This window comes from Prenolepis imparis, unplaced genomic scaffold (genome assembly GCF_030444845.1).
Source record: "Prenolepis imparis isolate NDT839.2.m4 unplaced genomic scaffold, iyPreImpa1.0 SCAF_3, whole genome shotgun sequence".
Taxonomy (NCBI): domain Eukaryota; kingdom Metazoa; phylum Arthropoda; class Insecta; order Hymenoptera; family Formicidae; genus Prenolepis; species Prenolepis imparis.
In genome coordinates this window covers 11592197-11604813 of record NW_028141161.1, presented here as the reverse complement: position 1 = coordinate 11604813, position 12617 = coordinate 11592197, and the positions used below count along the sequence as shown (strand labels likewise).

At 30.9% G+C, this 12617-nt stretch overlaps 2 protein-coding genes across 9 annotated transcripts in view; one reads left to right on the top strand and one right to left on the bottom strand.

The window, feature by feature from the left end:
* The first annotated feature begins 3241 nt into the window (after nt 1–3241).
* LOC145933955 (choline/ethanolamine transporter flvcr2b) overlaps nt 3242–12617 on the top strand; it is a 52200-nt gene continuing 42824 nt past the window's right edge. For both annotated transcript variants that reach the window (XM_083034040.1, XM_083034037.1), the window contains exons 1-2: nt 3242–3359; nt 4016–4158. The gene's annotated coding sequence lies outside the window, so the exon portion shown is untranslated. The remainder of the gene's footprint in view (nt 3360–4015; nt 4159–12617) is intronic.
* LOC145933951 (uncharacterized) overlaps nt 5154–12617 on the bottom strand; it is a 38049-nt gene continuing 30585 nt past the window's right edge. For 5 of the 7 annotated variants that reach the window (XM_083034025.1, XM_083034026.1, XM_083034029.1 and 2 more), the window contains one exon: nt 10149–12406. In XM_083034025.1, coding sequence (XP_082890151.1) covers nt 10714–12406 — 1693 coding nt within the window. In that variant the 3' untranslated portion in view covers nt 10149–10713. Of the gene's footprint in view, nt 6120–6594; nt 7651–10148; nt 12407–12617 lie in introns of those variants that run through there. The other 2 variants (XM_083034028.1, XM_083034027.1) reach the window with 2 other exon arrangements.

The window sequence follows — 12617 nt, the reverse complement described above, 5'->3', positions numbered from 1 at the left end:
ATGCGTCGCATAGGGTCAGCGGCATAAATGTATCAATTTCTAATATTTTAAGACGAGCCAAAAATTCATCGATTATACATTTCAATAGTACATTGATTACAGAATCTTTTGGTACCAAGCAGACAACAGCGTACAAACTTTTTCATTTGCTATACATAAATTAAGGATGCGTCGCATAGGGTCAGCGGCATAAATGTATCGATTTCTAATATTTAAAGACGAGCCAAAAATTCATCGATTATACATTTTAATATTACATTGATTACAGAATCTTTTGGTACCATGCAGACACCAGCGTACAAATTTTTTAAAACGATAACCATAAAATAAGGATGCGTCGCACAGGGTCCGCGTCAAAAAAGTTTCAATTTCTAATATTTTAAGACGAGCCAAAAATTCATCGATTATACATTTTAATAGTACATTGATTACAGAATCTTTTGGTACCAAGCAGACAACAGCGTACAAACTTTTTCATTTGCTATACATAAATTAAGGATGCGTCGCATAGGGTCAGCGGTAAAAAAGTATCGATTTCTAATATTTTAAGACGAGCCAAAAATTCATCGATTATACATTTTAATAGTACATTTATTATAGAATCATTTGGTACCAAAGAGACACCAGCGTACAATTTTTTTAACTTGATATACATAAAATAATGTTGCGTCGCATAGGGTCAGCGGTAAAAAAGTATCGATTTCTAATATTTTAAGACGAGCCAAAAATTCATCGATTATACATTTTAATAGTGCATTGAATACATAATTATTTGGTACCAAACAGACACCAGCGTACAAATTTTTTAACTTGATATACATAAAATAAGGTTGCGTCGCATAGGGTCAGCGGTAAAAAGTATCGATTTCCAATATTTTAAGACGAGCCAAAAATTCATCGATGATACATTTTAATAGTGCATTGATTACAGAATCTTTTCGTACCATGCAGACACCAGCGTACAAATTTTTTATTATGATGAACATAAAATAAGGGTGCGTCGCACAGGGTCCGCATCAAAAAAGTATCAATTTCTAATATTTTAAGACGAGCCAAAAATTCATCGATTATACATTTTAATAGTACATTTATTACAGAATCATTTGGTACCAAACGGACACCAGCGTACAAATTTTTTAACTTGATATACATAAAACAAGGTTGCGTCGTATAGGGTCAACGGTAAAAAAGTATCGATTTCTAATATTTTAAGACGAGCCAAAAATTCATCGATTATACATTTTAATAGTACATTTATTACAGAATCTTTTGGTACCAAGCAGACAACAGCGTACAAACTTTTTCATTTGCTATACATAAATTAAGGATGCGTCGCATAGGGTCAGCGGCATAAATGTATCAATTTCTAATATTTTAAGACGAGCCAAAAATTCATCGATTATACATTTCAATAGTACATTGATTACAGAATCTTTTGGTACCAAGCAGACAACAGCGTACAAACTTTTTCATTTGCTATACATAAATTAAGGATGCGTCGCATAGGGTCAGCGGCATAAATGTATCGATTTCTAATATTTAAAGACGAGCCAAAAATTCATCGATTATACATTTTAATATTACATTGATTACAGAATCTTTTGGTACCATGCAGACACCAGCGTACAAATTTTTTAAAACGATAACCATAAGATAAGGATGCGTCGCACAGGGTCCGCGTCAAAAAAGTTTCAATTTCTAATATTTTTAGACGAGCCAAAAATTCATCGATTATACATTTTAATAGTACATTGATTACAGAATCTTTTGGTACCAAGCAGACAACAGCGTACAAATTTTTTCAACAATATCGAAAATGTAATCCTTTTGCAAATTTTTCGTCAATTTTTTATTTCTGCTGACAATTGATTAAATGATTATTTATAATTAAAAATTCTTTTATTTTTATTTTGCTTATAAGATATTCTAACATATTTTGCAAAAAGTATATGCATTAAATGAATATATATATTATTTGCAAAGAGGTTTTAGCGCAGGTATTTACGAGCATATTAAAAGACAGAAATATACACAAATAGAATTTTCTTTTAGAATTTACCCTGAAAATCATGGTAATCTTACAATAAATTTTATGAGAATTTCTCTGATTAATATTTATCACAATAAAAATAATAAAATATCTATCACAATAAAATATAAAATATAAATATTGATTAATTTTACTAAACTGCATAGTAAAATTAATTAGACATATTTTATATTTTATTGTATTATATTTTATTGTATTTACTGAATATTATTATTTTTATCGTGATAAATATGAATCACAGAAATTGGCATAAAATTTTTTTCCATACTATATATATTGTTCACAGTGTTGTGCTTAGATGATTTTAAAATTAGCTAGATAAAGATGAGAAAAAAATATTTAAATTCATCTTGGATAAGATAAAGATGATTTTATTTTAAATATATATAGATAAAAGATAAAATTATATGACGATTCATCTAGATTACTTCCAGATAATATTATTTTTAAAATCGCTTATGTAAAACAGTTAAAAAATGTAATGTAAAATAAAAAAATGAAAATTATAGATATAAAAATATATTTATAGTTTTATTTATAAGTTTTTATCGTTTACTGCTCAAGTTCTATTACTTAAAATAATTTCATGTGCTGTGAAACTCTAAACCAAATTATCTGAATATTATATATTATATATGTTAGATAATTTAGTAAAGATAACAATTTTTTTATCTAAGATGCAGATATAGATAATACATTTTTTTATTATCTATATAAGGATAAGATAACGCCAAAATTTCATCTAGATGATCATCTATATAATTTTATTTAGATAACAGCAAACACTGATTGTTCCACGATTACCATGATGATTTACCATTTTCAGAGTAAATTCTAAGAGAAAATTCTCTTAGTGTACGCATTTTTTTATATGTTATTTCTATTTTTAATTTCTATTTTAATTCTTTCATTAAGGAGGAGAAATAAAAGCTATTCTTTTTCTAAATTGCGCGCGGTTCTTGATTTTACAAAAAAAAAAACTGTGTAATATATATGTTATATTTTTGTATTCATTTTTTGTTGTCATAATGATATATTTCAGAAATAAATGCAATATGCGAATATTACGAATAATTAATTTTTATAAAATAAAAGAATATGAACACTCATGCGTATTTATATTTTTGTTACAACAATCAAAATAATCACGATCGAAATAATCGCATACAGTTTGAATTTTTGAAACGACCGGTGAAACCAGTGTTGATGGGAACGTTGTGGTGTGATGCTCGATAGCAGATATCATCGTCGAAAATGTGCGCAAAATGTGTTTATGAATGCAATAAACGTGAAGGCATTCGTGTAGAAGGTGAGATTTCTTATTTCCTTCGAGAAATTATTCGAAACAAGTCTTTTTTTTTGCGAATATTGAGAGAGATCGTAGATTAAATAAAGTTAGGTTAGATTTTTTAAGCGCGCCGTTTCGAAAGTAATTTTTATATTGTGATATAATCTCATTTTGGGCAATAAAGTTGCAAAAAATTATAAAATGTAAAATTGCGATTAATAAATTTTATTTGACAATGATCTTAATAAATAGTGAGAGATTCTCAATAACGGATTTTGAATAAAATAATTAATCAAGAGCATAAAAGAAACGTCTCTATTTGCAATGTTCAACATTGATTTTCTTGCAAATACAAATCTTATCAAATCGGTTTATTATTGTATGTTTGTATGTTCATCTCATTTCATTCACAATTTTTATGTTTAGTTGCATGATAAGTTGCGTGACACTTCGTATACAATAATCAATATGTGCATAATATTTAAGAAATATCTGTGAGTAATAATGAGTAAAATCACATGAATATTGCAAAGAAATATGGTAATTTTATCTTTTTTTGTTGTTGCGAATAGTATGTGATTTGAAAATCATTTTGCTAAATCAAATTAGTTCTTTATTTGAGAGTTTTTATACCAGAAATGTTTCGCTAAATGAAATGTTTTATTTGATTTGTTTAGATGTTACACTATGTTATCCGGAATAGCAAGAACTTATCTGAAGTCTTACGCTGTATTATTTTCACTCTGGATTCCAAAGGCTAAGCAGTGGACAATGGAGCAGTTGAGAAATTTGGCATCGTACTTTCAAAAGAATCTTTGTGGTGAGTACAGTTCATATTTATTTAGAGATTTTTCTCAGCGTTTTAAATATTTTTGAATACCGTCCTTTTATATCATCATATTAATGTCACGATACTTTGAAGTTTTGTACATAATTCAATGTACTATCACTTTTTTATGAGATATCACTAATATCTCTTTTTTAAGAAAAGAGGATTTGACAAGATTATCATTGTGACATAGTTATATATAATAGCATATTAAATGCTTTTGTCTCTGTTGACCTGTATCGCAGTTGACCTTTTTCATAACTTTTTCTTCTACGCAAAGGAAGAATCTATTGATCTATTCTTATATATTATTTTACTTATTATTTTAATTATGATTCGTGTTTGCAATATATTTTATTTTCTAAATTGCATTTTACTGTCTAACACTTGGATCAAAGTGTTATTCAGAACCATAATTTATATTAAAATTTAAAATTGTGGTAAAATCAATGAAAAGTAGTGACTTTGTACTTTGTTTTTTTATTTTATATATTTAGTGGATAATGTACTCTATTTTTACAAGTAATTTTTGAATTTAACTTCTTTTCCATCTCGCATCAGAAAAGTAATTAATGTAAAATCTATTTATTTCTGTTTAAAGACTGTATCGTGCATTTTATTGTGTCACTTCGAATTATTCTTTGCAAGAGAAACATTTCTATGCATTAAGTATGCATTAAGTATCTTTTCATATAACAGTTCGTAAATAACACTTTGCATCCACAATTTTTATATGAATATAATCACATTATGGATACTAAAATTAAACTATTAGTTTCGCGAAAGACATACAGTTGCAATGACGAGATCATATGCATGAAATTGCACATTTTTTACTTGTGTTGTATAAGCCAAGTATCTTGGCGTAAAGTGGTTTGATATTTACAATTAGTTGATGTTGATAATTTCTTATCGATATTTCTACAATCAAAAATTTATGAAGAGCACAGGATATTCCACATTGTTAAACTTATATATAATTAAAATACTATATATTTTTTTATTTAATAATTTTTATTTAAATTTAATTTCTGATTTAATATAAATCAGGAAAAAAAGGATTAAACTGATTTCTTATCTAGAATGAATACTAATAGTGGAATGCTTTCTTTCTCTGACTATCAATGTGTCGCGACGTCGTTTGACATTTTAATCATTTTACGCAAAGCTGTTATCAACAGCAAAAGACTTGTATATTTTATCATGTTTACATATAATCTATAAGTAAATCTACTCTAAGTAATTCTATAAGTAAATCTACAACAGGTAAGAGACTATTATAATGTAGACGTTAATATCCTTATGTTTATGCAAGGATAGCAACGCTAGCAACTTTTATAACTCACAAAGTAAATGCACAAATCGGTTTCTTTTATGAATATTATTCTTGCAGTATAATGATTGAGTCGATTTTCTATGATGTCATAATTGTATATTATATTTCCACAATTGCTCGGAAATATGTATAATCTTACATGTACAAAATTATTTATAAATATACAAAATTAATTGCTGTTCCAGTCATTTTAACTTGCAATTTCACACTTTCTATTCTTACATATGTACAAAAAATCGATCTCATTATTACTGTGTTTAATATTTTATTCTACTTAACTCTCTATCATTAGCAGATAGGGTGGGACACACTGTGTTTAACTTCTTTTTTGCATTTGCTCCCAAAATATAATGTTTGATTTGAACTTGTCGGGCGAGATCACGGCTGTGTCGTTCTCTCGTTTCGATCGTACGATTTCCGTTCGATTTGTTGATCGCTCTTCTATCAGTGACCGGCTGACCGGCGGCGAGGAAACTTTATTAGGCATTTGACGAAGTCCTTCTCGAAATTCTTTCGAAAGAGATCTGGCCGTCAAACTGTGAATTTGCCTTGGCGATTCGACTATCTGTATCTCGGGTGTGAACGATCTATCCTTGGTACCGTTTATCTTTGCCACCTGTGAGATAGAAATGCATAGAATTGATAGAATATTCAAATTATTAGCGTATATATAGGATGAATTATTAACATGATGTTTATTAAGAAAATGCTATGTCAATTTAAAAATTTTTAAATATAATTTTTAAATTAATATAATTATTTTTTACATGATCGATAAACTTAACGTGTGATAAATAAAGTATGAGTTAAGTCAGATGATTTGTAAGTTCTTTTTAAATTAGAATCCATATTTGAATTTACGTAAATTTTTCTGTACAATTTTAAATATTTTACTGTTTTTTCTATCTCTAAAATTGATCTATTTTTATATATTTATATATTTATCTAGACTTCATGTATTTTTATAAATTATGGACTTATTTCATTCTTGCTTTGAATGTTCTTTAGCATATCAAAGCTATCAAGCTCAAATTGAAATCTAAGATCTAAATGAAATCGAACTGAAATACAAAGGCTATTTCATTAGTTACCGCTCTGTTTACTTTCGCTAGCACGGTAGTCTCTGTTTTGGAAATTTGTCGTCTGCCAAACGCTTCCGCGAGCCTTTTCACCGAGGGCATCGCCTGCCATTCTCCTCTCATTCCTCGAGGTTGTTCCTTGCTTCTGATATATATATCCTCGAAAGATCTGTCCACGTCAGAAGAAATTTTATCGTAATCGTTCAGCAGTGAATCGTTTTCGTTGACGATCGTGTCGCGTTCGTTCATCGTTGTTTCTCCCTCCGATTTATCGATTACGCGATCCAGAAAATTCCTGGCAGTCAATTCGTTCTGCCGATCTTCTTTCTCGTTCACGTGAACCGGATTCGCATGATAATACACTTCATCAGCAACGTTCGGCATTGACTTGACCGATATCAATCTCAAACCCACCTCCTCAACTTTATCCCGTAGCTTGTTGAGATCTCTCGAGCTCTTCGCGAACTCTTTACAACCGAGTGACTTCGGCGCATCGATCAAATATCCTTTAAATGCGCGACGTTCGATCATGCGTCTTGTCAAGTTCGATTTCTCGTTGTTTCGCAACGGTTGATCCAGTTGATTATTGGAGCAAGCGCGATGCAGGCCGTCCTGGTAGCCGAAGGACTTCAGATCCAATTTATTGATCACTCTCTGCTGTCGAATAATTTTCTTTTGATCCGTGAATTCGTTCTCGAAACGATATGCCTTCAGATCGATCCTGCGAACCTTCTGTTCCTTGTCATTCTTGCACTCGGTCTCCAAACTATGCTCCTGATTGTTCAATTTGGCATTGATTTCGTTTTTGCTGTTTTTCCTCTGATCCTCCAAGATGTTATCCGTTCGTTGATGATCCTTCCATGTCATTTCGTTAGGCGCGTCCTTCTCGCTTTTGACTCTCTGATCGGTATCGATCATCGAAGTACACGAATTCACGACGCGATTATTCGTTTCGAGACTAATTACCTCGGCGTTATTCCTGCGACACAATTCCTCCGTCGCTCTTATACCGTTGTCTTCTTGCAAGAGCGAAATATCGTCGATTTCTTTAGATGTCGTGGATTCTTCCTGGAACACACGAAGAATTGGCTAATTTTAATTATCTCGCGCTAATGAATTCATTCAAAAGCTGTGCATTTTATAATTGTATGTTCTGAGTTTGTCATTTTTTTTTTTACTTATTTTTATACGCTACGAATAATAATATTCTTGTTTCTTTTCTCTTTGTTTCACTTCTCGTAGAGCTATTATACGATTAATATTATTATCTTGTAGTGACGATATTCAACAGCATACATTTAATATTTAACGAAGTAATAATATTGACAATGTAATATTAATAATACTATATATACGATATTTTATATTTATAATATTGTTTTAACAATAAAAATTTTTAGCATTAATATCATTAGCGCATCGTACGTGATCTGTAATATCATCAACATTTGAAAAAGTGCTGATTTATATATAATAATTATTAATCGTATAAACGCCTATATTTGCGTTTAATACATGATCGCGACTTTATAAGCATATTTTTTTAACGACAGAAACTGATAGTGGTATACAAGTTTAACTTTTAGATTTTAAATACATAGATTTTGTTATTATGACAATATAACAAAATATAATTTTCAAACTTTTGAAGTCTAGAAAAAAAAACGTAACAATTTATCATTCAAGAATACTACATTTTTATTTTTTATTTACAAGTTTGAATTTTTGGACACAAATTGTGCACTATTGTACAATTGTGCAGTAAGTTTTAAGGATCAATATATATATTTTAAGCAAAAAGTCATCTGCATTTGCTTTTGCAAATTAAAAATAAGCTAATTGTGTTAATAATCCATAAATATAATCATGCGATAAAAGCGATAAGCTTTCGTATGTGATTAATATTATTGCTATATATGTATAGTATATAATCTCTATGATGAAAATATTGATAATAGAATTATGATTACGCATTAATATTATTATTAATTGATCTCTGATAATGTTGTCAGTATGAATGATGCTGAGATTCCGTGGATAATTTATAAAGCATATTTGATAGAAAGTTTTGCAGTATGATTATTATATAGTTAGCATGGGTTTATTAGAGGAATTATTAGATGCATATAAATGTAAACAATATAATTGTTGAATTAATTGCAGTATAACAACAAAATTTATAAAATTGTTATTGTTGCTTTACAAAGTATATTAATACATTTATTTGTTAGTCACCACATTGTATATATGTATGTAAGAATAGATAGTACTTACCGATTAAAGTACATACTTTTTTGTAGCTCAGATGCGGAATTGATTCCGCCATGTTTACACGAATCGAGCATTTTATCAGATTGCATCGAAAACATAGATAAGTAGATAACAAAGATATTCTTTGTGCAAATTTTATACCGCGACGGACGCATTTAAGAATGATAAATAACTCGGTATATTGATGATGCAAAAATTAAAAATATGTCTTGAAGATATTCATCCTCATCTTTAAAGAAATTGATAAAAATAAAATTTAAAATCAGCATATGTGTGTGTGTGTGTGTTATGATTAATATATGCCAACGTATTATATAAATAATCATTTGCTCAATTTTAAAATGCTTTTATCTGGATATTTTTTCAATTGTGTATAAGAAAGTATAGCATTATACTGAATACGCAAATTTATTTTGTGCCGTCGAATTAACTGAGAATTATAACATAATTATTGTTTACAGAATTTTTTTGATACAGAGGTTTACAAGGTTTGTTATAACACAATTCTCTCTAAAATAATAAATTCATATCTACAATCACTATTTTAATATTTAATTGCAAAAATTGTAAAATTATAATATATAAAAATTTGTGACGTTATTTTAAAAATAAATGTAATATGTAAAATATTAAATATATGTAAATACGCTTTAATTAATATCACCAAGATAAAATTAAAAACAAAATTTTGCAAACTTCTGCAATAATTGATAAATGTTAAAATTAATAACAGAAACCGTCACCTGTAAGTTTGTAGTTGAAAAGTAAGATCAGTTTGTATTTGATTAATTAAATTAGATAATTAATTAAAGTTTTCGTATCAATATGAAACATAGAGAATATATACATACATACATATATACATAGGAAATGTTATGTTTATATATTTTTATTATTTATTTCTCATAGTCCTTGCCTTTCGGCTTAGGACGAACTTCCGGTTACAAACATTTATAAACATGTTATGTTTATATATGTTATTATATAGATAATCTTAGATCAAAGATTTTAACAATTTTTTAAATATCTACATTTTAATTTATTCTATATTATTTTTTTTTAGATATTTTTTCACAAGATTATAAGTATATGTATAATAATTTTATACTTATCTGCCATATAAGTATCAATTAATTTTGATTTTGGATTAAGTTAATTATTAGGAATTGACATGCAAGAAATTACTTAATTCTGTTTTTAACGTTTCAAAAGATCGATTTATAAAACAGAAACAAAAGTGTAGTTATAAAAATTTGTGAAGGAAGAGGAGAATCAGCATTATTGTGATACATGTCTCGTATTTTATACCCGTATTTATTTACCACTTGCAGTTCATCGCTATATAAATAATCTTTTAATTCTGTATAATTATTGCACTCATTCATAATTAGCGCATCGCGCCATGGCACTTTTATCAATATGGCCACAGAATTACGGCACTAATATAAATGCATTTTCTCAGACATTTAGAGTTATTTTTCATCGAGAAAAAGAAATCAATTATATAATATTGTAGCAATTACATCAAATTATTATTAATTAATCTTTACAATCGTTATCTTGATCGCATCCGGCGATTATCACACGGAAGCTCGCATTCTGAATATTCGCGTTGTCAAAAATCTCGCAATATCCTTCATTAATCCTTTATTTCATCATGTATACGAACTCATCTTGAAAATTTCTTTAATATTTTCTTTATAAATTACTAGTAAGAAGGGGTTTAGCGTTTTAATATATAATATGGCAAAAATATTTAGGATTATTCCTATAACATGATATTTCTTCATCACGTTATAATTATTAACGTGATATATCCTGTACATTTTTATAAGTCGATGTTTATTCCATTCGTAATCATCACCATATCGTGACGTTACTCAAACTTGTTATATCCAACTTTCTCCTCTTATCATCGCCCTTCTGTTCTTGCATTCGCCGAAGTTTCTTCGAGCTATCCAGGCTCTTCTTAGTGTTTATCAATGTGTCCAACTTTTTGCCATTGTTTTCCTCAAAGATTTCCCGATGCCTTCGAGATCGCGTTTCTCTTCTTTGCTTTGCATCGTCGTCACTGAACGCGTAAGTTTTTCGCCTCTTCGAGATATCATTCAGGAATTTGTTCATTATACTCTCATCAGAAATAGCATTGACCTCGTCCTGCCATTCGTCGTCCTCGTTTTCTAAGGACAAGAGAGAGGACGAATTTACCTTTTTCTTACGAATCGGATTCCTATATTTCGTCGCGGAATTCGTTTTGAAGACGATCGTTCGATTTCTACCAACATCGCGTCCAGCTGAAATTCGATTGTTCGCGATCTCGTCCTCTTCATCCTGCCAGTCGCTCTCCTCGAAAGTCGAACTCGTAGAGTGCTCGAAGTTAGCTAATCCCTCGAAACTCTTGGAACGATTTAAGTTTGCTAGATGATCAAAGTTTCCTAAATGATCAATGTTAGAATACAATTCAAAGTTCCTTGACTTTCCTGTTACGATTCGATCGCGGTTTTTATCAGCGTTAGAAACGGCCGATTCCAGCAGGATCGGTCTCAATCGGATCCTTCTGTAATTCGGAATTTTGCTTCCATCGATCTTTCGACTCCTTTTGATCCCGCCAAATGTTTGAAATTTTAATTTCGCGAACTCCAGTGGATAATCCGCGAACTGGTCCTCCGACAGCGAAGTCGATTCGTCTTCAAGATCATCGAGGTCCTCTCTTTTCCTGAGTCGAATTTTGATGCCGCCGAACGTGTGATATTTATATCCGCCGGTGGTCCAGAATCTTCTGCCACTAATCGACGAGATCTGTTCACTGCCGCTGTGACGATTGCTGCCTGTCACTCGGTACAGTCGTCGCCAGCGATCCCGATCGCTGATCACCGAGTCACGCGAACCGATCCCAGAATCGTGATCGCCCAGATCGCGAGTGTCTCGATTGTCCGGCAAACTCCCACGATTAGCATCGTATCGCGGTACTATCGGCTCTTCAACCTCGCGATCGACGTTTCCATCATGATCGCTCCAAAATTGATCCGTCGATATTAATTTCCCGAAATTCGTATCGATCTCCAAGTTCTCTTCCAGAACGTAGTTGTCCTCCTTATTAACTATCGCTTCTAAGTCCGATTCTCCAAAATTTATAAATCCTCGATCACCTCTCGTGTCTTCAATCATATTTTCTCTGTCTTTGCGATCGTTTATTCGCCTCAATTCGTTCTCTATGACATTCTTGACTCGCTCATTGTCGTCGTCATCGTGGCATAACCGATCGTTCGTGAGCTTCAGATGCAGGAGGGGGTTGATCGCGAAATGCGCACTGGCAAGGGGATCACGGCAGCGTTGTCTAGGAAGACTATCGCGCAGCGAGGCGGCCTCGAATTGCTCGAGCTCGTGGTGACTCACCTGTTGTTCGCGTTGCTCGTCGCCGGTACAGCTCGATCGTTGGGACAGCGAGCTGCTCGGTCTGCTCGATATCGAGGACATCGTCGATTTGATGGCCTGCTCCTGTCGCTCTCCGCTGGCCGTCTTCGACTGATTGATATAGTAGTCCCTGCCGAATCTGTGCACAATGACCGATAACATTGGATAGCAACAAAATAATACTCAAATTTTTGTTTATTTTTAATCCAATTAGTACTTTGAATTTGAATTTAATCGAAAACTAGCGCAAGTAAATTACTGAAAGAAATTATTTGATCGAATTTTCTTTTCTCAAGCAAATTGGAATTTTTGCATTTTTTAAAGTCCTTATATCATTTTTAAGAGAAAAA